Raw genomic sequence first — 27,565 nt, 5'->3', positions numbered from 1 at the left:
TTGGCACAAGAATACTTTCTCTGGGCTTTGTAATATGATGTGTAAGCACATGGTTGGTAAGTGGTATATTGCAATGTATTTTATTTCAAAGTAAAAAGCAACCATTTCATAGAAAGCCCTTCTGAAAGCCAAAATCATTTACAGACTAACTGCAGCAACCTTTGAAAGTTATGGATGAACTAGAAGCTTCATGTCAGCGAGTGTGCTTTCTGTCAGGCATATTCTTAAGTGGTTTGCTCTTTCAGATCCTTAGTATAAGCACAAAAGAGAAACTATACATAGTAAACATATGCCAACAGCAATTTCTTTGTGCACAGACAATAAAATAACATTAAAATAAGAACAGGAAAACTAAATAGATACTGGACAAGCAATACACTGCAAGGCACATAACTGTGGTCATCAGAAATGTTTTCAAATTTAGATCCCATATAAAACGGATTTATTTTAAAAGTCATGTTGAAAAGTCAAACATCAATGATGAGTCATCTGCAAAGGACTTATCTCTGTTTCGGGAGAAGTACTGGGTGCCCAGCTCGCCCCCCAAGCCAGCACTGCTTGTGAGGTTACAGTCCCATCCAGTACTCTACTGAAGCTTATAATTAAGTTGCATTAATTTTAACCCAAGTTATTTGTGCACCTTAACTGTTACGCTGAGCAGAAACAGAATACAAGCACCGTGCTCAGCTGAAGGTAACATTCACTCACACAAATGGCTATACAAATGGTTCACAAAAAATCTGCAGTAGCCTTTCTCCACGACTTTTTGTGAGCAAGGTGTGTGCAGACCTGGCCACATGCCTGGGCAGGTAGGGAGGAGGAGAGGGAACAAGCTGATGGCGCCCGGGGCCTGAGGATGGGCACAGCACAGCACAGGCCAGCAAACTCCATCTGGTCTACAAGTCCACGAGGGGGAAAAACAGCAGCTGGTTGAGATTAAAGCAGCCCCAGACTAACATGTGTCACGGGGTGACGAGAGAACTGGAGAGGTAAGTGATTTCCAGACCACTCCACAATCTGCTCCATCAAGAGCAAACTAAATTAAAAACAAAGGGTTTGGGCAACAGGTTTGTTTTCCTTTGGCTTGGTTTTCTTTTCAACTGGTTCACAGTGTAACATAACACAATCACAGAATCACAGAATATATTTGGTTGGATGGGACCTTTGAGATCATCGAGTCCAACCAACAGAAAAAAAAAAAAAAAAACCACCAAACACCACCAAAACCAAAAAAAAAAAACCCCAAAAATCCCAGAACACCAAACACCAAAACCAAACCAAAACAAACACCCACAACCACACACCACACCACCCACAAACAGACACAAACCAACAATCTCGGGCACTAGAGCATGCCCTGAAGTGCCATGTCTACACGTTTCTTAAATACCTCCAGGGATGGCGACTCCACCACCTCCCTGGGCAGGCTGTTCCAGTGCCTGACCACTCTCTCAGTAAAGTAATTCTTCCTAAAATCTAATCTAAACCTCCCCTGCTGCAACTTCAGACCATTTCCCCTGGTCCTGTCATTATTCCCTTGGGAGAAGAGGCCAACACCCACCTCTCTACACCCTCCTTTCAGGTAGTTGTAGAGGGCAATGAGGTCCCCCCTCAGCCTCCTCTTCTCCAAACTAAACATGCCCAGTTCCCTCAGCCTCTCCTCACATGACTTGTTCTCTAGACCCCTCACCAGCTTGGTGGCTCTCCTCTGGACACGCTCCAGCAGCTCAATGTCCTTCCTGTAGTGAGGGGCCCAGAACTGAACACAGCACTCGAGGTGAGGCCTCACCAGTGCCGAGTACAGAGGCACCATCACTGCCCTACTCCTGCTGGCCACGCTATTCCTGATACAGGCCAGGATGCCGTTGGCTTTCTTGGCCACCTGGGCACACTGCTGGCTCATGTTAAGCCGTCTGTCCACCAACACCCCCAGGCCCTTTTCTGCTGGGCAGCTTTCCAGCCACTCTTCCCCAAGCCTGTAGCGTTGCCTGGGGTTGTTGTGACCGAAATGCAGGACCCGGCACTTGGCCTTATTAAACCTCATCTCATTGGCCTTGGCCCATTGATCCAACCTGTCCAGGTCCTTCTGTAGAGCCTGCCGACCCTCTAGCAGATCAACACTCCCACCTAGTTTGGTGTCATCTGCAAACTTACTGAGGGTGCATTCAATCCCCTTATCTAGATCATCAATAAAGATATTAAACAAGACCGGCCCCAAAACTGAGCCCTGAGGGACACCACTGGTGACCGGCCGCCAACTGGATTTCACCCCATTAATCACAACTCTCTGGGCACAGCTATCCAGCCAGTTTTTTACCCAGTGAAGAGTCCACTTGTCTATGCCATGATTCACCAGCTTCTCCAGGAGAACGCTGTGGGGGACGGTGTCAAAGGCCTTACCAAAGTCCAGGTAGACAATGTCCACAGCCTTCCCCCCATTGAGAAGGCGGGTCACATGGTCATAGAAAGAGATCAAGTTGGTTAAGCAGAACGTCCCTTTCATAAACCCATGCTGGGTTTATGAAACAATGCAAGTCTTCACCCAAAACTGGACACCAATCAACCCATTCCCAGTATATCCCAAGTGGGAAGGGGAGAGGGTGATCAGAAAACAGTAACTGGATGATTTTTGGGGCTTCGCTTATTAAGCTTGTACTCATTGTAATTCTTGTGGTCACGGTGGGAAAACAAGAGACATTACGCTGCTTTTGAACTAGGAGCGGAGAGAGCGGTGTGACAGTTTAGGTGGCTCTGCAAGCTTACAAGGCTACAACAGCCACAAAGTGAACAACTCAATGGTGCATAAACACGCATGTCCTGGTAGCAGCACATGGCTAGGGCTGGGGTCACCATTTACTTGTCAGCAGAAAGCTGAAGGAGTATTTTAGGTGAGGAGGAAACACAGCAGCAGTGAAGCCTCTCCATGGTTATGTAGATCATAGAATCATAGGATGGTTAGAGTTGGAAGGGACCTTAAAGATCATTGAGTTCCAATCCCCTGCCATGGGCAGGGACACCTCCCACTAGATCAGGTTGCTCAAAGCCCCATCCAGCCTGGTCTTGGCTAACAAAGCAAGGAAGGCTGCTCATTTAGGTGTGAACCTCGGTCTTTGCCTTCCCATTTTTCAAGCTTTACTATCAATGAGCCCTCCTGTGTCAGGATGAGCTTTTTGAACAGAAAAGCCCATTGCCTGATGCTGTTATAAACAAGCAATGAACTGCCATTGCCATTTTATATCTTCATCAATCTTTTGTAAACTTCCCAGATTATGATCAAAATACAATTTCAGAATAACTGAGAAAATTGGGTAATGACAGTTTTTAAATTTTGAAATTAAGTATGTGGGTGTTCGAACTCTTGTGAGCCTGCACAATCTGATATGGAGATACTACTAATTTTTAAGCAACTACTTTTTCAGATTTATATGGCATATTTCCTTCCAGACACTGGAATTTTAATTAGATCCCCTGTGAGTTGCTTCTAGTTTTAAAATGAAAAGCAATTAGTTTTTCTACTCAATTCAAGTCTGGGTGAAGTTTTTAAAACAACAACAGGGAGAAGGGGAATTACTACTTTCCCTAAAATTTCCCCATACTGCTGCATCTGCTCTAGTTGAAGGAATTTTAATAAGAGAAGCCTCAGTGCAATGCTCTCATTCACCACGGCTGATCGAAACCCTATTTATTGTGTTAGCAAAGGTAAATTGCCTTGTTGTTCGAGGGTTATAGTTGGCTACTACTGAACCTGAAACAACTCTGTCTCAAGGGAGGCTGTTACACAGAATGATTACTCATTAGGTAAATCAACACAGTTACATGGGCGTTAATAATTCAGGCCTGAACCTATACATTTTCCGGACACATTTTCCTTCTTCCTTCTGGAAGAAGGATGCAGCCAAAGCATTTGTACATCCACCAGCCTCAAAGTACAAAACTGGAGCTTATGAGCAATAGATAGGTGAAAGTCTCAGCCACCATCTAGAGACATGACATTCATCAGATAAGTAATGAGTCCAAAAACTTTCACTAGAACCATTTTGTAAAACTTGCTTCTGAGATTTGTAAAGATAAATAAATACAAAAGACAAAGTTGTTGTGGTCTTCTACATAGGATATACTAATATTATTTGCTGAATATTAACACAAGCAGCTAAGGATTTTATTGCATGCTACAGAATAAGCTGCCTTCCAGCACACACGAACCTTAAAATGACCAAAAAAGCGGAAACACCCTGTCTCATACATAGTTCTCACATCAACCGAGGATCACACACGTGAAATGTTGATGAACTGCAGCTTTGATAACCAGGGCAGGACGTAGAGCAGTATGTTACATCCTCTGCCCACTCTAAAAATAATAAATAAATAGAGGCCTTGGCAATAGCCATTTTTCTGTCAGAGGGTGGAACCGAACTTGCAGCGAAAGAGCAGAATAATATAATTCAGTACCACAATGCTGCCTGCGAGCAGCTCCCTCCACGTGCCATTACAGATGCAGATGGGAGCAGGACAAAGGTCCCAGCAGTGACAAGCGTCTCCACTGGAAGCCAGTGAGCAATCTGGCTACTGTACAGCTGTGGAAAGTAAATTTTAAAATAGCCTGAACTTCAGTCATCCAGCTGCAAGAACCTATCTCTTTCCTACTGAATTATAAAGACGATGTTTTGCTTCTTTGATTGGTTTTAAGCTTTTCACTTTAAAATGCAACCTAATGGTAACTTGGTAATCAACCTCATGATGGGTACTCTGTAACAGGTGTACTCTGCACACCACCTCTGCAATTTTCAGATTTAAAAAAAACCAGATTCAAACAAATACAAAAAATGTAGGGAACATACATGTAAACCTTTATTCCCCTCAGATTTTGAAAGAAAAATAATTTAGAATAAAAAGAGGATTTTCAAACCTGTACTCCTAAAACTGGTCACCTCAATCCAAGTCTGGGTGACCAGACAAGCAGAGTGACTTTCCCATGAAGTTAACCAGCTGTAGCTCTTTACACCAAGGTCCCAGCTCACTTTGGAAAACGTTATTTCATACAGTTTGAAAACTGAATTATCACACTTCAAATCCATTAAGCGTTCTTGAATCAGAAGCGATTTCATGGCAGAGTTTGGATATACTTCCATCTCAAAATGTTGAGATCTCTTAAGTACTACTTTCCCTCTAAATTTTCTAGGATATGAAATTGCCTGGCATCTTATCTGGATGCTGTTTCAGATAGTAAGTGTATCTGTCTGGATCAGTGCTCATTAGGAGGCAGGTTTGCCTGATGGACAGTCAACTGGACTATATCACACCCACTGACTTTTACATTACATCCTGAAGAATAGCTCCTGAGGCTAGTGCTATACAGGACTCGGATTTAGAGTGGTTTCTGAACAGAAACATTTTAGAAAGGCTCCCTGATTTCTCTGCGTGCTTGCTTTGATTCATAAGAGAGGTTCATAAGGGCAGTAAGAAGAGCATGTTCAAGGCAAAAGAGGCCAGGGAGAGGCTCCAGCATTTCTTGGTAACTTATCAGTGTATGTGCTTAAACAAACAGATTGATAGATTCTGTTCAAATACTAAACAAATATCACAGCCTGTTTTCAAATTCACATCTCATATATGATATTTCTTAAGAAAATATTTGTGACTCTACTCTAAATTTCATCTACTTTTGTTTCTTGAATAAATTATTTTTCCCAGGGAAGACTCCTAAATATAGTACTGGTAGAGAACTCAAATTATAAGTAATTTATCTTCCTGTGCTCTACTGGCTATTCTTGGAGGTCACAAAGGATATCCTTTTAATTAATAGTTTTAAATCCCATATGCAACATCAGAACAAAAAATGGGAATATTTGACAATTACTGCTGAAGAAAGATGGCATATCACTGAGCAGTTACTCTAGTTTCTAGAAGACAGTCGCATACTTCTAATAAAAGATAAGCTTGTAAAGCCTGAGTCAGTATCAAAATCACTAAGAGCAATTTTTCATTTTTTAAATAGACAGAGGAGAAAAGCAAATCAAAAGAAAATGTTGCTATTGTGAACATTACTGCATTTGTTTTCCGAGCAATGAGCAAATCACCATCTTGTTCCAATCTGCCAAGCAAGATTCTCAGGAGCGTCTTTCTCTATCACTTTAGTTAAAGGCTTGTACAGCTAATTTAGAATTTGGCAAATACAACAAATATCAATTCTAAGAACAATGTAAAGGGCACAACGTAACTAAGTGGAGAATCTCTACCAGGAAAAAAGCCATGTTGAAACAAAATTTTACAGCTATCACTATCAAAATCATACACAACAGAACCAAGGGAGTTTAAAGTGAAAGGGAATTTCCCTGTGCATATTTTTGTTCCTGTCTTTTATCTGAGATGCTGAAGCAAAAATAAAACGTTTTCACTATACTACTTTTAAGATTTTGTTAACATTTTAATCTGAAAATTATGGGCCATTTTAATAAAACAATGTCATTAAAAACTTCCCAGTCTTCTATGACTGGGCTTTATAGCATCACAAGCAAGTATGATGAAGTTTTAAGGAAACTTAGAGTGGTTAAGGATGTCATGGGCATCCCTGAACAATAAGTTTTGTCTTCTTTTTCCTTTCAACAGGCTGGATATCACCTCTTGAGATGCAATGCTCTGCAAACAGAAGCAGATGGCTCCTTATAGCTGAGCCACTATCAATTTGCTGTTCTTTCTCAGCATTTCCTTAGTTTCAGTCTCCAGAAAGTATTTACAGAACATACTGCCATGTAGGAGGAGGAAAGTCTAATTATAATGAAAACAACTGTTACTTGTCTTACATGCAACAGTGACGTGCTTCCAGTCAGGCTCCACTGTGGATGATGCACCACAAACGTTCAGGCTGTTTCATGCTACTGACTGGTGCCCGTTAGGGCATACCTGAAGCCCAACCTTCTTCCCTGGCATTTTGAAATATCGAAAACAACGTAGTCACACATCACCTACCTCCTTCAGCAATAAAAACATCAAGGGAACATGCTGTTCAGGCAAGCTGTTGAATCTGCATGCGTGACCCTTCTGAAAACCTGTAGTTACTGTAGGCTGAACAATCATTCTTTCTTCTTCTACAGAAAGAACATCTCCACGCACTTCACCTCGATGACTAACTAGCAGTTGCCCATTTGCTTTGAAATGAGCATTTCCCAGTTGCTGCCATGGTAAAACTGGCAGTAATGTAAAAAAAACAGAAAAGAATCCTAAAGATCTGGAGAGACCATAAGATGGCACACTGCACAGCTGACGGGCTGCCGGAGGCACAGAGAAACAAGCAGGATGTTTCTTCTCATGAGAACTGCAGTTAAATCACTGGCACAAACTAACCATGCTAGGAGACCAAAACAAGATATTTACTTAAATGTATTCATTTTATTTTACTTCATTCTCATCTCAGGTTCTTTTGCAGGACGTAAGAGGATTGAATTCCCCAGAAAGAGTGGAGAATAGATATGGTAGTGAACTAGAAAGTGCAGAACAGATAAGGACATAAAACATTTATTTTTATACTATAAAGACCCTCTTACAAGTTAGAAAAGGTGAAAAATTATAGTCAGATTAAGTTTCAAAGAGCATATTTTGATGTAGAGTATCAATATGTTCAAACTCACTACAATGAACACTGACATTTTTCCTAATGATTCCCAGATAAAGCAGTCCTAGGGAGTTACCTGCGTGTCCATGAAGAGGGGAATGTGGTCGCGGGAGAGTTGGAGATGTGCTGGATGTTACGATCAAACTCTTTCTGTTGCTAGTCCGACAGCTGAAAGAAGGAAAGATAAACGATAAGGCATGGTCAGATGAACAAAAGCACCTGAAGGCGGGTCCTGCAGAATGTCTTTCAGCTAAGGAGGAACCTCTCAGTACTGAGGTCAGTCTTTCCTCACGCTCTCAGTCTCAGTCCCTGCAAAGAAGTAAACCTAAGGGACCGAAAGGTACTTTGTCAGCAAAAAGTGTTTTAATATGCTGGAAGGAATGTAAAAACTCTGTCTCGTGCTGCACAGGCCACTACAGGCAGCTGACAAATTACTCCTGATTCACAAAATATGTGTAACTCATGCTTCACAAATCACACAAAAAGCAGAAAACTGTAAAATACCCCAGAATGCTGCAGGTACTCTTACCAATATCCAACCTAGCAAACAAATCTGTTACAATTATTGGCTATTACTATAAGAAACCATAGTATATTCCTTAGGGCAGAGTTAAAACATGAAGCAAAGTGTTAGCACAATTCAGCAGACAAGCAGGATTACTAATAAAACTTAAAATCTGAGATTCAAGGATCTTTGCGGACACGTGTGGCAACACCCATACAAAACTCTGCAAAGCAAGTTTCAGACGAGCCCTTTGCCGAATCAACTCCACTCACTGCCACAGCTTTGTTCCAGCAAAAAAAAAAAAGTGACATTTATGCATGAGGCAGTTCAGGATTACTTTTTTCCCCACTGCAGTTTCAGAACTTAGTCAAATGAAGAGAACGATGCGTTCCTCCACTTGCTTCCCAGCCTGTGATTCCTCGCAGCAAACATCTAGCTCTAAAGATGAAAAAAGTAATTGTAACGGGCAGGGGAAACATTTTTAAATCATGGGAGCTGTGACCAAGAGCAACGAGATACTGAAACCTCTTTCTGATTGCCACTTTTCCTGTTGTTTAAATACAATTAACCGTCCAAGTTTCCAGCAACTTCTCACAACCCACAAAGTATTAAAGCTACATACATTTATCCACTGCACCTCTAACTTGCTTTCGAGATGGCAGAAACATTTCTGCTTACTTCAGCAGTTCTCAAAACAGGTCACTAAAATCATACTGTTCTTGATAGGGGCTGGGAGATTAGACAAGAGCGGGGAAGGCTGAGCAGAGGCTGAACGAGGGGCTCGCTGGCCCAGTTCTGGAGGTTCCCCGTGAAGCTCCACGTTGGGTTATCCCAAGCCCATGCAAAGCCTCTTTGCTTCCAGAGGTCAGAATGCTGACGTCTGCCTCCGTCCTTCCCGCACTGGCTGATCTTCTGGAGCTGCCCAACAATAAACAAGCTCGGACTGCCAACGACTACACTCTAATGCAAAACTGTTTTGCTTCCACAGGATACGGTGCATCTGACTATTATTATTTGTAAGCTTTTTTTTATTGCTGTTCTATAGGAAACTAGAGAACTCGATGCAGAATAAAAATACAACTGCACTGCCAACTATAATAAACAGTAATAAAGTTGAAGCACCATTAACTGCTATTCAGGCTCTTTAGTGTACTTAAAGCATTCCTCAAAATTATCCAACTGATTCCATACAATCTCCATTTACATTCATGTATTATTCAACAACAGTCCATCCAAAAACTGATTGCCATTGTGTGCGTCGTATGGAAAAACTAACAGCCTGATTTTAAGAAGCTCAAAATCTCAGTTCATGGGGTTTTTAATATGTTTTCAGTCACTCTATTCCAGTAATGGTTGAAAAAAAACCAGAATACTCAATTCCGACATTAATACCAGATAAACATTATGTTTATATTACTAGAAAATCATTCTCACAACACAGAAGTCCTGAGTATTCTAATATAATATAAATTACTATGTAAGAAATAAAAAAATCCTGGCTGGCTATGTTAAAACAAATTACAATGACAGAATTTAAGATCTTGCTCAGTATTAAATGTTAGCATAATGAGAAAACAGAGCTCCATCCTCTATGGTCATATCCCTTTGCTAAAAAGAGTTCCTAAAATACACTTTACCACAGCGAAGTCTGGAGCTGGCTATGGAAACTTCGTATATTTAAATCACAGCATAACGAGGAACATGAACTGTCCCAAACTCAGAGCTTTTTAACTGCTTGCCTGCATTTGCCAAATTGAACCGAGTTTTACAAGTCCATTTTCTCTGCTGTAGTTGCAAAGATAAGGCACCAAAAGAGAAAGGGTTAAGTGCAAGCACAGCTGAGACCCATTAAAATAGGTCAGGTTTACACAAAGGTACCCAGAGGAGGGAATGGCTTGGAGTGAAAGCCTAGCCCCAAGTTAGGAATAAAAAAATTATTCTCTGTACATCCCCAACGTTGGATAACTTTCAGTTTCCCTGGATCTCTAACCTGGGAAAGGGGAACATCACTTTGGCCCATTTAGCCTTTTCTACGAACCATGTGTGCTGGCAGTAAGACAAAGCTTAAACACAGAACCTAAAACCAGAATTTTTATTTTCTTGAATCTATGTTATACGATGAGAAAAATATACAAACAAATACAATCATACTCTCTGGTTGAAGAGAGCTCTCTGGATATACACCCAAAACTTTAAAGAGACCTTGGAAACCCAGAGAAACTACAGAAAAAGAGTAAGTCCTTCTGGTCACAAAAATACAAAAAAAGGGGGAGGGGAGGAGGTAACATGAAGACTTCAGTTGTGCGACCTCCCCCAAGAAGTCACTACGATAGCATTTGAGTAACTCCTAAAGAAGAGCAGCTGAATACGAAAGAAGCAAAGCTGGCTTTAACCAGGGCTTCGTGCCAAAGAAATTCAAACTAGTCAATTTAAGTGTTGGCAGAAACAGTCCAAATGAAGAAGAAATGATTTCCTGGAAGACGCACTTCAGCCAGACAGGCAGTACTGGGCTCAATACTGAGCTACAAGGCCAATGATAATGAGGAGATCATGTTATTAATCCTTAAAATTGCATTAATCGTTGTTTATTACCGTTCACAAATTCTCCAAACAATACTATATGTTTCCTTGCCCTAAAAATAATTCAATCTACATAAGAAAACAGGAGAACAAGGAGAAAGTGAAAAGAGAAAAGGCTACCTATATAGCTCTGAGTATTTAACTAGAAAAAAATTAAGTTCTTAACCAGTCCAGAGAGATTCCAAGCATTATTATTTGTTTATAAGCCAAAGTTTTGCTATTTTAATTAAGTGCAAGGTGAGCCTGACCCTGACCCTCCTCCTCCTCTCACAATTTGTTATGGGTCTCGTTAACCCTTTTCTTCTCAGATCCTACTTCATAATTTCAAAGAACAACTCCCCCCTCCAGGTCCTCCAGTTTAGGCAAAATATGATCTTAACAGCGCAGGGTTTCCGTACTGCCTGGGGTTGTAGGGTTGAGCTCCAGCCATTGGAATGCTTTAGAGGGCTGTCAACGTGAAGACACCCCTGCTGCCACCCCCTGCCCTCCCCTGCCCCCAAGTCTAGAAATCTGTGAGAGGACGAGAGCAGCTTGATTTAATTCTGAACACACACAACAAAATGGATAGTGTATATCAAAATATTTGAAACAATGCCTTTGCCATCACTACGGAAATTGTGCTTTTACTATTTCTAGAGTTAACTTCTCTGCCTGCAGTAAAAATAACATACGTTACGTGTACTGAAGCGTTCCCAGCGCATTCTTGAAACTGAACACTGCGGGACATTGGACGCGGGTCTGGTAACTGGACACTGGTTTTGGACCCACTGAAATGTGCTCTGGAGCCAGCACCCTTGGCCGGCGTTATTTATGAGGACACTTGGTAGCGTACCTGCGAGCTGCTCGCAGCCGGGGTGCTCCTCAACTACACCCTAACGAGCCCCCTCCCACGCACCGACAGACAACTTGATGCCGAGCCCCTAAAACGAGCACCATCGGTCCACCTTGTTTTGTATGTATTTTCAGCCTCAAAAAGAAATCAACGTTTCAGTTTCGGCATAAATCAATATTTGATTCTTTATTTTCGCAGTTTACTCAAGGGACATCCCTAACTCACCGAGCAAAACTGATTATTGTCCATGAGGCATTCATGTAACGAAAGCAAGGGTCACCGACAAAGAATTGTAAAATAAATAACCAACACCACTATCAAGTAATTTCATAGCGTTGCTGGTTATTAGAAATGAATAATGATAAGGAAGTTTCTCAAAATCTATCTAAATTTATAGGCCTTGAAAAATTTCTCATAGTTGAAGCTGCTGAATAGGCAAGTAAACCAGATTAGCACCGATTGCACGTCTTCCCATAGACTGATAGAAATCAACTTGAAGTAAAAATTTGTACAGAAAAAGTATAGCTTAAATCACATTTTGGTTAGTAATCATTAACGCATTTTATTCATATTAGTGATTTTTAACTAGAGTTTTAGTTCTGTAAACCACCTCAGGTTGTCAGAGCAGCAGATTAACTCTTGCATCAACCAATAACTCCTTTCAAAATAACATTCCAGAAGTCCAACATCAGACTTGTTCCAGGTTTGGCATTTAATTCAGTGAGCCCAAATCCCTACAAAATGGGACCCAAAATCCAGAGCGATCATACCTACAAAAGCTATCAGTGGTGACATCTTTTCCTAAAATACACTATCACCTAACCAAATTTAACTAGATTCTCCTCTGATGTTACAGGAGTTTGGTTTCAGTTGATTTGCTTTACAAAGACTTCTTTATGAGAAACAGACATTTTGGAAATGAAAATAAGTATTTAAAATTTTTATTCACAATGGCAGAAAATTTACAAAATCCAAAAATCTGCATGTCAATGAATGAACCAGCTGCGCAGCAATGTTAACTAGATGTGGAAGTTATTGTCTTAATTATAGTAATTCAAAGATGGAAGCAATTTTGTAAGCCTTAGCACTACCAACAACAGGGATAATTAGTTCTCTAAAATAGATAAGAATAAGTAAGCATCTGGTTCAACTGATTATTTTTTTTTCATGTTCAAGAATAGTTTAAAAGTTATTCATCCTAGAATAACTGGGGAAAAAAACTGTTATTATTCATGGTGTAGGTTTGGTGGTTTGCACGTTCCTATAATAAACATCTCTTTTCTTTTAAGGAAACACAGTGGCGCTCACTTAAGACTTGAAGGATGGAAGCACGAGTCCAACAAGCAACATTTCAAAGATCACAGACAGATTCTCCATCACAACTGACACAGAACCATCCTCTTCCCAGTGTCACCCAGGAAAACAGCATATATTTCCTGTCATTGAGTCCCATGAGTAGGGAAACACCCTTAATTTGGATCCCTTCCCAGTTACCAAATGACTAAGGATTCCTTCTCCAGCCCACCTCTAGACTGTCCTTCCCTGCCACCCAGCCAGGTAAAACTCTCAGCTACTCCAACATCCTCATCTTTAATCTTCACAAATGCAGCCTTAGTCCATTTACAGCAGTCCAAAGTGCTACTACAAAATTAATTTTTCTAGTTAAAAGCCTGTCTTTATTACTCCAGTCTTTGGATGTTACTAGAGTGCCACTTTTGACAACCTAACCCTGCATCACACATTTTTCATGGGGTTTTTTGGAGAAAGAGCTCCCTAAAAGCACAACTACAGAAACAGATGCGAGTTGTAAAACAAGCCAGGCTCTTCTTGAGTTTGCATTGCCGGTTGTTTTCAAGCTCATAAGAGGAAATAAACTGGACTAATAAGTATTTTTTCATATCTGGTGACTTTGCTCCAAGTTTTTCAGCTTCCTGCAGGTGACCATTATACCAGACTCCACTTTGTGTTCAAGGGTGTTCCATGTCAGATGAAAAGCTTTATTTTCCTCCCTCTTTTTTTTTTTTTTTTTTTTTTTTTTTTTAGCACCTATTTCATATTAATCCAGATCTGTGCAATGGATGAGCTGCTTCGGAGGAAGAAATTTTGCACAGTCATCAATGAGGCACAAGAAAATCTTCTTGGAAAGTGGTCACCACTTTGCCATGAAACCAAAGAAAAGTCCTGCCATCCTGCCTGTATGGCTGAAGCTTTTGCCTTTGGTGTTTGAGGTGTGTGTTCCCATGCCTCAGGCTGGTACCAGTAAATTAGAGTCAGCGAGCGGATAACTGCGGAAAGATGTGAACCCTGTGAGACAAGGAGCATGGAGACAAAAGATCCAGTCAACTTGAGAAGTGTGGGCTACGCTTCTGTACAGATATCCAAAGAGAGCATGGGGAAAGAAACATGAAGAACATCTTTTTTCATAACGCCACACATTTCAGCATGCTAATGAACACATTAACTGAAGTGACCAGGGCACTGAGCAATGCAAGACTTACAAAGCATACGGTTAATTGGATGTAGACTGGTTCTTTTGTTTTAAGGAAAATTAACACCTTAGTATTTAGGAATTAACTTGCATGAAAGACTGTTTTGCTTTCATCTAGAACAAGCTAAATGTTAGATATACCTTTCCATTTCTTCATTTAGAGCTCAAATTCAAGAAGCAGCATCACCTCGAGTTAAGAAATTACAAAAGAAAAGGCTGAAACTGTCATAATTCATGTCTAATTTGCCTAATGTTTGAGGCTGGTGCACACCTGCTTACACCACGCTGTACAGTCCAGACCTTTTGCATTATTAACAACACAGAAACAACTCTGCAAAGCCAAACAAAATGAAATGTCACAACAAATTACAATGACTGGCACAGCCATTCTCAGCTAAATCAAGCCACTTTATTCTGAAATATTCTTCCATTGCAAATACATTCCAAAGCTATCTTCGTTCTTATATGAAAAGAAAAAAAAAAAAAGAAAAAAAAGGTTTTCTGATTATGGAAGAGTCGCCCCAGAATAAATATAGACATTATTTAATGGGAGAAAATACACACCAACCTTCTCAAGCATTACTATCTCCTACTTCAGTTGCGTTATGCATTACACTGCCATGAAGTTACATCACAAAGTGTGAAAGGATGATTTAATGAAAACTAAGCATAACTGCATACTTTCATTTCCCATTTCCTCCAACTCTATTATTAAATGGTTCGTGTAGCATAACTGCTTTTTAAATAAGTCTCTGCTCGGCAATTCTAATGGAATATAGTTTATAACATTTTTTTTCTCGGGAAAATTCAAGCAAACAAATTCAAGAATGAAATGACAAAGTGATTTTATATTGTTTCAAATCTTTTTACCATGTAGCTTACAATGATATACAGGTGTGGAATATAAAAAACCCATTCTAAACACACTCCCCAAAAGATGCATCCAGAAAACTAAGCATACAAGCTGAAAATGGAAAGAAGCAGTTTTCCAAGATTCAAAAGTGAGGAGGTTTAATATAAATCTTGCATAAAAATAAAAAGACAAGTCACTTAGTTGTTATGTAGCACACAATGTGAACAGTTCTCTTCATTTCGTTTCAGAGCATTTTCTTAGTTTAAGTATCAAAAAATGTTACAAATTAGCTCTTTATCAGCTAATTGCAGTTTCAAACCTCAGTGTGAGGATAAATTACGTATCTAATTTAAAAGCTATTCTAACAATACATTATTTTGGAAATCATCTGCAAATCAGACTGTGTCAATGGAGTTGCTTTTTCTCCACAGAGCACAGATTTTCACATGGTCGTACAGTAGAGCAATAACCAGGGTGGAAGCATTATGAATGTAAATGGGACTAAGATGTTTGCAATTAAATTATATGCCAGATTTTAAAAATACATATTCTGAAGGTTAGACAAACAAAACCAATACACATGGGCAATAAAAACTACACTTTTCCTATGTCAAATACTCAAATCAAAAGGTAATATTTTCCCTGAAAAAAATAATCCAGGGTTTCTTTTCTAGTGATGACTTGTAGCCAAAAACTTTTCAATAGACTATAGAGAAGCTCATAAAAGACAATGTGCCACTGATACCTTTGTAACTATGTAGATTTTCACAACTTGATAGAAATTGAAAAGCTATTCCTGTAGTTCACACAAATTATCAGGTTTGACGTGATTACTGCCAGATAGAGCAAATGCCAGCGCTCAGACTACTCTAAGGAAACCCTAGTACAGACAGAGCATGGGAAATGAAAAGGAAAAAAAATTATAGATATATAGATATCTGCCTATGAATGGTGCCTACCCTCCAAAAAAAGAGAATGTAAAAATACTTGTGGTTGAGCAGACCACGAGCTAAAGAAGCTTAGTCTGTAGGTGGAAGGCAAATCTCCCCGTCTGTAGCCAGCAGCACCGCTGGTTTGCACCGAGGGCTCCCCGCTGCTGGACCTGACTGTTCCCAAACTGTAGTCTGGAAAAGGCGGAGAGGTCCTGTGCTCTCCTCAGCTACACTGGAAAGGTTGTGCCCTCTTGGTGAGACTCATCTTTCCAACTATGGAGATGAACAGTAACAACTCTGCTGAAGAGTTTTGGGGTTTGTGCCTCCTTGGCAGAATGCTATGCTTATGGTATGCTTTCATACCAGCCGGAACTCCAGTTCTGCTTTGGCTTTTAGGCAAACTTTTTGGCTAGTGAGTGCTTCCATCCCCGGTGCTACTGCCATTTATCAGACGAGTCTTACTTATTGCCATTCTCAGATCTCCAAGGGACAAGATGGACAACATCAACTTTCCTAAGAACCAGCACATTTAGCTTGCAAGCGCTTTCCAATCCATTAGAGTACAAAAAAGCCTGAACAGGTTGTCCATGGCACCTTATCTGGACAAACATGCCAGAAGAGCAGACACCAGGGAGAGTATATTGTTAGGCAAGAAATCCAGTCCCCAAGTCCTCATCTACAACCAATTCCTCCCCATTTCAGGTAGCTTTGGGTAAAATCACCATCCCTCAATTTTTCAGTTCTACGTGGCTTTTGACAGAAAGGCTTTCCAGATATTTTGGATTTGTCTCAGAAGCTAAAGGGACCAAAATATCTGACCATTAAAAAAAATCCACCGAGATAAGCTGCAATATAATATCATGCTTTGCACCGCTGGTACGTTGACTCATCCCTCTTACATTTCTGACCCACGCATCGGTCCAGCTATCGCCTGCTATGAGAACCATGTTCTTTTAGTGTACTGGCACCGCAGCTCCCCCTTTTTGAATTTTGCAGAGCTTCAATATACAAAAATATATATTTATTGAATAGGTAAATAATTCAGAAGTTCATCCCCTATAGCAAAGAATAGTAGATAATGAAGTAGACCCAGAAAATCAAAGCCTCGGTTTCAATCTGCCTACTTTACAATGATACTTTAAATTTATAATTTTGCTTCTAAACTAAAAAGTTAAAGTGCACTTTGTATTTTCATTACAGAAGACCCTCCCCTTTCTGAAGCAATAATGTTTCCCAATGCTTAGCAGATTCTTACAAACACAAAAAAACCCAACCCAAATGCGTATCAACTTAGCAACATTTCTTAGTAAGGACAAGTTACTTCTAAAGACAGTCCAATGAAGAAAGGTTCGTTTTTTCAAGAGGGGCAAAAGCACTTTCCTGTGAAAGTATTAAAATGTGTAGGTGTGCACACACAGACAAACGTTCAGTCTCCAAAGGCCTTCAAACAGAAGCACTGAAAACAATTTGCAAACACAAAGATGGGAGAAAAATCCTCAAAAATATCTCTAAAAATGCAAGCAATGCCTGAGGCTGCTAAGGTTGGCTGATAATAGTCCAAAGAACATATCAGGAAAATATCCAACCTTACAAAACTGTAATCTCAGCAAGTAAGCTACAAAACTTTTGACATTTGTTCAGGACTAAGCTGTCTTAGAAAAGAAGGTGCCGTGCTTTGCACATCTGGGCTCAAGAGGGGCTGGGCAGAGCTGCTCCCACCAAAGCAAGAGCGAGGTGAGATGCACATGCTGCAGCGCTGCTGCAATCCAAACCAGACAGCCAGAGAGAATACATATTGCTCAGTTTGTTCCCTTCAGCTTTGCGGAAAGAAATGCTGCTTGGGACCCTTCTAATCAACACGCTGATTGAATGGTAGAGATGGAAAAAGGATACCTAGACAAGAGTTGGCTCTAAATGTCAAAGAAGTTGATAGACAGGAGCTGGAGTTCTGTGGACACAGAAAATGCTCAGTGTAGCCAGTAAAACTAGTATAAATTCATGTATAGAGATACACTACACGGTTGTAAATTCAGGTATTTGGTCCTCGCTCCTTTAGGGAGGCAGGTCTGTCCACAAACCACTCTCTCAGACGAAAACAACAAACTTAAAGGACATGAAAAGAAGACTTAGAAAAATACATTAGCTAACTATACTGCAGTGGTACAGCAGATCAAATAAGCAGCCTACTTTAAAATAATAAGAAAATACGCCCATAGAAGGCATTTCAAGTTAATGGGGCAATGAAACCACAAAAGGCAGCCGAAGAGGGGGTGGCCCAGGGTGCGGATCCCACCCTGGCACAAAGAGCAGCCCCCAGATCTCCCAGCAAGGGTGAGCTTCTCAAACAATCAAGCCTGATTACATGGTAAAACTCACTCTTTTGTGTAAAGCTTACTTGCTATCTGAGCCAAATGGTCGTTACCCAATTGCTATCAATTTTTCATACAAGGGTGGTCGTTCCAGTTTAATAACTATACAAACACATACTACAAATAGATATGCACACATGCAGAGTTCTGAAATTTTAGGAGCTCGAAGCTGAAAAAATCATTCACAAAACTAAACAGAAGGAAAACACAAACATTAAAAGCCATAAGCTGAGAGACATGAGTTGCTGCAGTACATGCCAAAGGGTCAAGCAGTTCTGCCATCGCCTAAGAAAGTATCCTTGTTTTAAAAGCTATTCTAGTTAAGAAGGCTGAAGATTAAAATCAAAATCAGTTCCACTTACAGTAAGATGGTGGAGAGCAGTAAGTACAAATACATGAATGTGTCAGAAATAAATGGACGGTAGCAGTGGTGACAAAAAGGAATCACAAAAGAAATTTGGAAAAAACTAAATCCTAGTAAAATCACAGAGCCATAATTTACACAGCTATTAAAAAACACAGATATTTAATAAATGTACCTCTTGTATCAGAAGGCAAATGAAGGAACCAGTAAAAGCTTTTTGAATGCTTTATGTACTTATTAATAATTAAAAGAACGAGACACAGGTAAGTATTATTTTTACAAAGGATGTGTAATGAACTTTAGCACAAACTCAAAAGCACAGGCAAAAATGGTCCAAATTTTCCCTGAGACATAGTAGAGAAAGATAGGATTGTTAAATAAGATTAGTCTATTTCTGTATAAATAAAAGATTGTTGTAAAATACATTTCTCGGAGCTAGGTATTGTCATATCCCAGCTTTCTCACCGTATCAGTTCTGTTCTACCACAAAGTCTGAAACCAGCATGGCCAGCGTGAAACCAAATGAAAGCCATGACAATTGCAGAAAATACAGGAATGAAAACACAGAGGAAGACAAATGCAAACACTTACAGAAAGTCAGGTCTTCAAGTTCCATGCTTAATTTAAATTAAGTCTGCTAATTGAAACATACTAATTTACCATGCAATCAAGACTGGAACAAAATTAAAGGACAGGAAAACATACAATATACTGGATATAAGTAATTTCAAATGCCACTGCGGGATTCAAGCTGTTTTCCTTAGAGATCAAAGATTCAGGGGAAGCCTGTTCTCATATGTGCTTGCAGAACATTTTAATCTACAGAGGCTCACGTCTCTCTGGGTCCCGGCATCTCTCCTGTAGTACATGCTCACTGGAAGGGTCTTATGATACCCAAAGTAATTCCTTTAGCACCAAATAAAACACGTGAAATGACATTTACATCTTTTATTAATTCTGAAGTAGTTTAAGTGCTATGCTTAGTACTACATAAAGACAGCAAGCAGTAAGGGATATGGGGAGACTAATGCAAGCATGATACCACTATATAAGCATAACATTTGCTTAGGTTTTCAATATATGACTGAGCTTTGTCTTCATATAAAATATCACAGTCGAATACCGACTCCTCAAACTTGGGCACTTTGTAGAAAAGATCATGATTTTTTAAGCTTACGGTCTCAAAACGTGTCCAACTTACTGCACAGCATCGCCTCAAACGATAGCCAAGAGAGACTGGTATCAAGTGGCTGGATTTCACAGCTGGCGCTAGGACTCCCCCGTGCAGGACTCATGAGCATTCCCCTCCTGAACCCCGATTCTCCAGACTCTTCTACCTTCAGCTGATGTAGTGCCAAAAGCAAGCACGCCAGAACAGTCTTAAAAACTAAACTTTTAAGAGGCTTGGAATAAATGATGCGTTTTCACTACTGAAGTGCTTATTATTTTATCTAAAAATCTACTCTAAAGAGCACTTAGGTATTACGCTGTAGTCTTCAAAATAATAGCAAAACCAAAAAGATGTGGGCTATGGACCAAAAAACTATTCAGGGATTATCTAATAATTAGCTACAAATGTGGAATCAAATCACTTCAAAGGTGTTTTCCTTGATGCTTTGAAAAAAAATGTATACTTTCTTAATATGAGAATGGTGATCAATGAGATGATGATCAACGCTAAGTGTTCAGCACGTGATTGAAAATTCAGTTATTTGCCTCCAGGTAGGTGCATGGTGATAGAAGATGACAGGCCATACACTGTTTCTCTCAGTTCCTTAAATAAGGTCTGTTTTTTATAAAAAATATTTTGCCCTAAGGTGTACAGTTCCTAGTTAACATCAGCATTCAGCTGCCATTAAAATAACGGGAATCCGAAGGGCACCAGAGAACGTGTCTCCTAGTTTGCTCCTCACCACGACCCAGCACCTCTTCAAAGAAAAACAAGGACCTGCAAATGTCAAAGCATGGGTAAGGGTTCCTCAGAACCAGATACACCTACAGGTCCATCTCAGAGCTTTAAGCTGATGGGTGCTCCTGATTTAAAACTCACTTGTCAGAGACAAACAACAGTTGAAATAAGCAGATGCACAGACTTTGTGAGGAATCCAAAACCCAAATGTGTCGACTTCAATTAAAGACAAGAATTGCACATTTCCAGGCCAACTGCATGCCAGTATGTAATTTTTCTGTCTCATTTTCCATAGTAGCACTGATCTCGGTGTCCTCTGTGAAGTTCAGAATCTTCCTTCTCCTCCTACCTCTTCTGAAACCAGTCTCTTTCCCCTATATTTTTTTGTTTGCTTAAAACATCAGTGTAAAATTATTTTATATTCAGCAGCTTCCTTCATGGGAAGGATCCAAATAATTCATGAAATCGTCAACGATTTATGTGTTGCTCAGTTGCCTCTCCACAAAAGTTCTGACTTGAAAAACTGGTTTGTCCTGGGCTACAGCCAAATGTTCATTCAAGAGAGTTTCCATCTGAACAAAGAGCTTTCAAGGCTGAAAACTTCAATGTTAACCCTGCAGGACACTTTGGGTTTTGGTCTAGCAGGGAAACAGCAAACAGCATTGAAAATTAATTTAAAATCTCATTTACCAGACAGAATCCCAAATGGACTAGAAGTCACAAACAATCCGGGTGTATTCCCTGAATGATTACACTTAATTTGGATATTAGCAGGACCTTCCTCCCACTCACGGCACACCGGTCTCTTTCATAGTACCTAAGTAGGACAAATATCCCGTAATGGAGAGCGTACTAGAAGCTCCCCAAAACATTAGTGAGCAAAATGCCCATTACATTTTCATGCAATCCAAAAGACTATTCTCATAAAGAGCTTTTCAGAAGATAAGGTAGAATATTTTTCTCCCCCCAAAAAATGTTTTTGTCTTAATGCCATATTAAAATATTAGCAAAGGTAATTTGAATGAAATTTCCTCTCCAATTAGGGGTGTCAGGAGGCCATTTAATATGCTGAGTTAGGTAAAAAATTGGAGCCAAATATTATCAAAAGCATCAGATTTCCAGGTCTTTCACATCCTTCCCAACATAAGGGAAACATTTTTTACTTTATTCATTTGAGCAAGGAAATGTGTGGCATGACAGCCGCCACTTTAAAGTTAATTATGGCATAGACTCACATTTTTAAGATTAGCTTTATGTTACCACAAAAAAGTAAGTATTCTGTTAGTGTCAAACTAATTGTTTGTCTTCAAATTGACAATGTATATATGGAGGAGGTGGCATCCTTCTGACACACACAGCTTTTAATGTCAATCTAGATGAATCAGCATAAAAAAGACACTGAATACATTTAGAGGGATATGTATGGATTCACTGTCTAACATGGTCTTGTTACGGTAGCTTAAAAGTTAGCACAAATACACCAATGCATCAGAAAGCACCGTTTACGTGCTCTTGGCCTCCTGATAATTTCCCACTCAGTCATTTATGTCCCAGTGAAAGGTGGCTTCTCTTATTGTTTGTGAATATTTCAATAACGAAGAGCATTTATCTTAATTACGAAGGAACTGTTTATAATGAAATACAATGACTTCCACAGGATGACTGGTTTTAGAGGTGTCTTGCTACGTTAAGATTGTTTTACACTTTAAGGGTAGTTAATTCTGTGATTTTTACAGATTACTAAATTACTGTATCACTGATGGCATTTCACTGATGGGAAAAGAGAGGAAAGATAATTAGAGCATCAATGGCAATTGCGGACACAAAACCAGCACGTTCTTCCTAAGAGAAATCCACCTTTGTGATCCCCCAGAGTTATCTTTCAAGTCACTTCAATACATAAATCTCCCCTGTTCTAACTTTGCAAAAAGAAAGTCACTAAACAAAAGTGAAATTATTAAAATCCACAGTCGCAGCCTGTTCCACTCAGACAGGATTAAGCTGCTGAAAAACAGAGGAAACGTTAGAAATCACCATTCTAAGTCAATTTTTCAAAATCAACACACACACCCACTTGGACAATTCTACACTCCTGATCATATTATAAAATTGTAAGAGTATCTTAAGATATGCCTAAAGCACAAAGAAACAAAAGGATTTAAAAACAGAGACTTTTAATTTAAATACGTCAGAATGATGCTTTATCTTTCCATAATCCAATTTCAATAGGTAATGCCTCAGTACAGCTGATACTAGAATACCAACCCCATGTGCACTTTGAACCAAGGAATTCTCATATTTCTTCTACAGTTTAAAATCATAAATATTTATACAGAATCAGTTTGACAGGTAAATCTGATTTATGTTTATGTCCCCCCTCCCGTGACAAACTCTTACGTATTTACAGTTTGCTCTTGACTTTCCCTGTCCTTCCGGGAATATGCTCAAGACGAAACAATCCAGCCACTTTGGCCGGAGGAGCAGATGGTTCACTTTTACAGTACCATTAGCTGCAGCGAGAATCCCACCAGCTGCACGAGAGAGCTCATTTCAACATAATGTACCACAGAGAAAGGGGAGTCCTTCCTATTTGCCTCCTAATGTAGTAGAAGCCATATGGGAGCGAAGCCCTTTAGGATGTTTAGTACGTATCAGAAGCCATCATTACAGAGAAATGTGCCATATAGTCAGAATACCACTAGTAACCTACTCTGGCGATGAAAAAAACAAATTAAAAACCAAGGAAAACAAAGATGGAGAAGCCCAGAATTAAGAGCACACAAGTTACCATAAATACAGTAGGACTGTATTTACAAACAGATAAAAGGAAAACTGTATCAAATATTCGACATAGCAAAAAATTCTCTGCTGCTAAAAACGCCCAAGATTGCAATGGCACGGAAGACATTTAAATTGCAATCATAATTTTTAAAAGACGGTTACTATGCGTAAGAAGTGAACATTATGCTTTGAAAGGGGGCCAATTAAAACGGAAAAACATTTATTCATTTAACAATGTGGTGTTTCATTCCAAGCGCCCAGATGCCACAATCCTGAGAACATTAACAGACAGAAATGCCCAGGTCCCTGCACTGCAGCGCACTAGATGTACGGTGACTCTTGGGAGCAAAGTAACTACATCCAGGTACACACATTTCCAGGACCAATGCCCTGCCAAGGATCACAATGTAAGAGTGTGTCTTATGAACTAGCCGATTTATCACCATACCCGTAAGACCAGCCCAACCTGCCTACCCATCTCCCCCCAAGAGGGTAGGCAAAGAGCTGGCAGGCCGCCAGCGGAGCACGGCAGAAGGTGATATTCCCAGCAAACTGTCACACATGCTCAAATATTTCATTTCTAAGGCTGACCGAAGGCTGCGGTTCCCATGCTGCGCGAAATAGGATTTCCACCACATGACTTCGTGCAGCTCCTCTCCGCCATGAATCCTCACAGAGGTGCTTGATCATTTTGAAATATCTAATACTCATTTATGTGATTAAATCAATAAAAAAGTCATCTCTTTTCCATTAAGATGTGCAGCAGAATTACAGATCAATCTCTTTCTTTTTGTACTTCAACTACTAACAAATAAATGGCATTGTAAATTTGGAGTAGGAGTTTCCTGGCAAAATATTGCACCTGAAACCTTGTTAGTATCTCTCAAATTGTCTCCTTGATGTCTAATTTTAAATTCAAGATGGCACACAAACAAGATATTGAAAAATAAAAATACTTTATTTTTGTTATGCAGAAACACTGCAGGTGTCCGTTCTGTATGGAAGCCCATGACTGTTGAGTTTTCACAAACTACTACTTTCATGCACGCAGGACACCATCTAGAATGGAGTGAGCTTTAGAAAAATGAAGTTCTGCAAGCAGGAGGGATAAAAGAGTTGCTCCAGAAGGCGCAGGTCTATCACAGGTTATTTTCTTACAGAAGAGTGTCCTCCTTCACCAAAGCCCCCCCTGCCTCACCTGCACTAACCCAGTTCCTTCGCTCCTCCTGGCTCTGCCCACCGCACCTTGCTCTCCCAGCGAGCCAAGTCTTGTTACACCACGCTGCTTCCACGTTCTCCGGTTGGAGGCCAAGAAGCACCTGAAAGCCAATTCCTACCTCCTTATCCTTTGGAAACAGAGGCACAGGACAAGAGTTTGCCTCCCTTTCCTCTCCCCAACCAAGTTCAAGAAACCCGTAAGAGAATACTGAGCTCTACCTCCGCCACTTCTGTTCCTCCACCAAACCACTGCTCAATGAATGCAAAAGTTAGTGCTGGGAGCAAAGAGATCAACACACAACCTGAATCTCAAGGAGTTCTTTTCCTTTAAAAACCAGGCTAAAGCCAATAAAAAATGTATTTGAAAAGAATAACATCCTTAATGCCATTCTTTGCAATTAAGATCTAAATTTACTTATGAAATCTTTCAACACCAGTAAAATTTCTAAAAATCACTGTTAGCACAGAAGACAACTTTGATAAAATTCAAACCACAAAAGTGGAATGATAGCAGGAAATAGAGTGGCCCCCCAATATACTTCTATTTAGAAGCTACAATCCTCTAAAAAAGATGAATTTCATTTCTGATAGTTGAAGATTTTTAGCTGACCCTCAAAATCAAGTCAAAGCTTATATTCTGAGTCTTACATAGATTTTTAACTGTATCAACAAATCAGATTACAAGGAATTACAATACTAGCTGCAACCATTTACTCATAAACCTGAATATACTGCTTTAGTCGGGATTAACTACCTACCTTACTCACTGAGTCTATTCCTCCAGTAAGTTTGCAGGTGACATACATTAAGCTCCACAGAGCACCTGAGGAGCAATAATTAGATAGATATTTCCCAGTCTTTAAGGGACACCACTGTACTGCATCAGATATGATACCGTTTATTAGTTCACACACTTAAATGTGATTTTATCAAAATCCAGAGAGTAGTGTGACTAGAAACACTCATCCTCTTAACTACATTAACATATTTAAATCTCTCAGGAAGAAAAAAAGGTATTAAGAACGACTTAAAATTTAAGGTTATGCATATCTTTAAGAAAACTATGTGCTATAAGTCAAAATATCTGCAAGCCCTGCCTAGTGCTGCCTGTATCATCATAATACTGTTTTGCTACTCTCAATACTAAAGCACCTTGTTCTCAGTAAAGCATCTATCCATCATTTTGTAGAAGCAACCCCCTTATCACATTCACATACTATGAGAAGGAAGGAACAATACATTTCAATAAATACTTAAAACAGAATGATCATTGAATCTGCACAGTACAATTTTTACAATGAATACAATTACAAATCATTAAGAAATTAAGAAATCGTACCTAGCGTACTAGGAATATGATTTAATCTGTAAAAAAAAAAAAAAAAAGGAAGCAAGCAAGCCAAACAATACTAAAACAAGTAGCTTAGAAAAACATCATAAGAATTACTCGCAAAATCCTTAGATTACCTTTTGGATCGTCTCAACATGCTGGTAGCAGGCAGAGAGAAATTGGACAGCACTGTCCAAAAGGAGTCAGACATGATCTTTAAAAGCTTTCATTGCTGGGAAAATACAGCACAATCAAGCCACTAGCAATAAATAAGGAACTAAATAATACCGGTGACAGAGCCAATGCAAATTCCCTGTAGACCTTGCAAGCTGTTCCATTAATGTGAGACAGGCAGGCAAGCGTACATATTGCTGCTGTTTCCACTGCCTCTGTTTTCTCCCGGCTCCATCCCTGCCTCCCGCCCTCCACCTTAGGAGGCAGAGCAAAATGAGATATTTATTCCCTTCCTAATATATACACTTTAAAACTGGAGTTTGCTGTATACACAGCATACATGCTTTATATAGATCTCTCTGCGTTCATCCAGTTACAATCAAAAGATTTTCAAGCAAAACCTTAACTGGGCTCTGTTTGCAATCCTGAATAACACAGGGTTTTTAAGCCATGTCTGCACAGAGAGCACTTACTGCCTAGTTTGTGTTCCTGTTTTGAAATGGTGGCCCTTCTTCTTTATAACTACATGAAGCGCATCAGGGAGATTTTGCTTATTTTTTTAATTAATCTTCCATCTTTAAACAAATCCCATCTTTTTTCTTAAGTAAACCCAGTGGATTTTAAACTAAAAAATCAATGAGCTTACAATGCCACCTAAGATCAGTTTAAAAACAGAAACGCATTCTCCCCCTGAAGTCAGCCGCGCCACATACACGTCAGTCACAGTAAACATGAACTCCTACGTAGCACCTGGTGCCCACAAAACAACTCAACCGGCTGAATTCTGACAACAAAACGCAAGCAGGAATCATGTGTGATGCACATCAGAGGTTTCCCACACACACCCCGGCACATCAGCCACAAGTTCACTTTTCCCCCTTTGTGCCTAGAGAAGCTCCTGGCCATGTTTTTGCTTTTTCCAGGGTCTAAACAAAACCTCATTGTAGCTGCCTTTTTTCCTTTTCTTTTTCTTTTTTTTTTTTTTTTTAATTTCAATATGCAATCTATTTTCTTTCTATTGTGGCTTTTTTAAGCACTGCTGCCAGTAGGAAAGCTAATGATGTTCTCATATTTCAGCCTTCTTGAGTGGCTTTTTATCACAGACATGAGAAAGATGACAATCAACAGCTGGCACTGCCTTCCATGCACAATACAGCCCTTTAAAAATACATATAAATGCCTGGGAGAAAGAAATCCCAGTAGGCTCCCTTTAGCTTTCCACAGAATCACATGAAAGAATTAGATGGTCTTCATAACTTTCCATTAAATAATGGCATATTTTAAATACATGCATTTATCAGGAATCACAGTATCTGATTCAGCAAAACATGCCCTTCCATCTGAGCTTCAAAACAGGGAAATGTGATTTTGTGCGCTGCAGGAACTGCATCTCTGTTGAACACAACCATCTCTTCTTTTGCTTTTAAACATTTATATTGAATCTAAATCACATTCTGCTTTGCTATCACTAAGTTAAGAGTACAACCAGACAAAACTCTGCCATTATCTACTAATGATGAGAAAAAATAAACACATTCATTTTTGAATCCACATAATTACATCCAGTCAAGTCTAGAAACTAAAGAACAGCATTTTAATATTACATTCAGGATATTACGTG

At 39.7% G+C, this 27,565-nt stretch overlaps 1 protein-coding gene across 1 annotated transcript in view; it reads right to left on the bottom strand.

Annotated features, from left to right (window-relative positions):
- Positions 1–27,565, bottom strand: part of MAST2 (microtubule associated serine/threonine kinase 2) — a 198,906-nt gene that overhangs the window by 64,855 nt on the left and 106,486 nt on the right. Inside the window, exon 5 of the mRNA XM_074152183.1 lies at positions 7,686–7,777. Coding sequence (XP_074008284.1) covers positions 7,686–7,777 — 92 coding nt within the window. The remainder of the gene's footprint in view (positions 1–7,685; positions 7,778–27,565) is intronic.

The sequence above is a fragment of the Numenius arquata genome, chromosome 8 (genome assembly GCF_964106895.1).
Source record: "Numenius arquata chromosome 8, bNumArq3.hap1.1, whole genome shotgun sequence".
Classification (NCBI taxonomy): Eukaryota; Metazoa; Chordata; class Aves; order Charadriiformes; family Scolopacidae; genus Numenius; species Numenius arquata.
The sequence above is the reverse complement of the archived record's forward strand: the minus strand, read 5'-3'. Positions and strand labels throughout refer to the sequence as shown.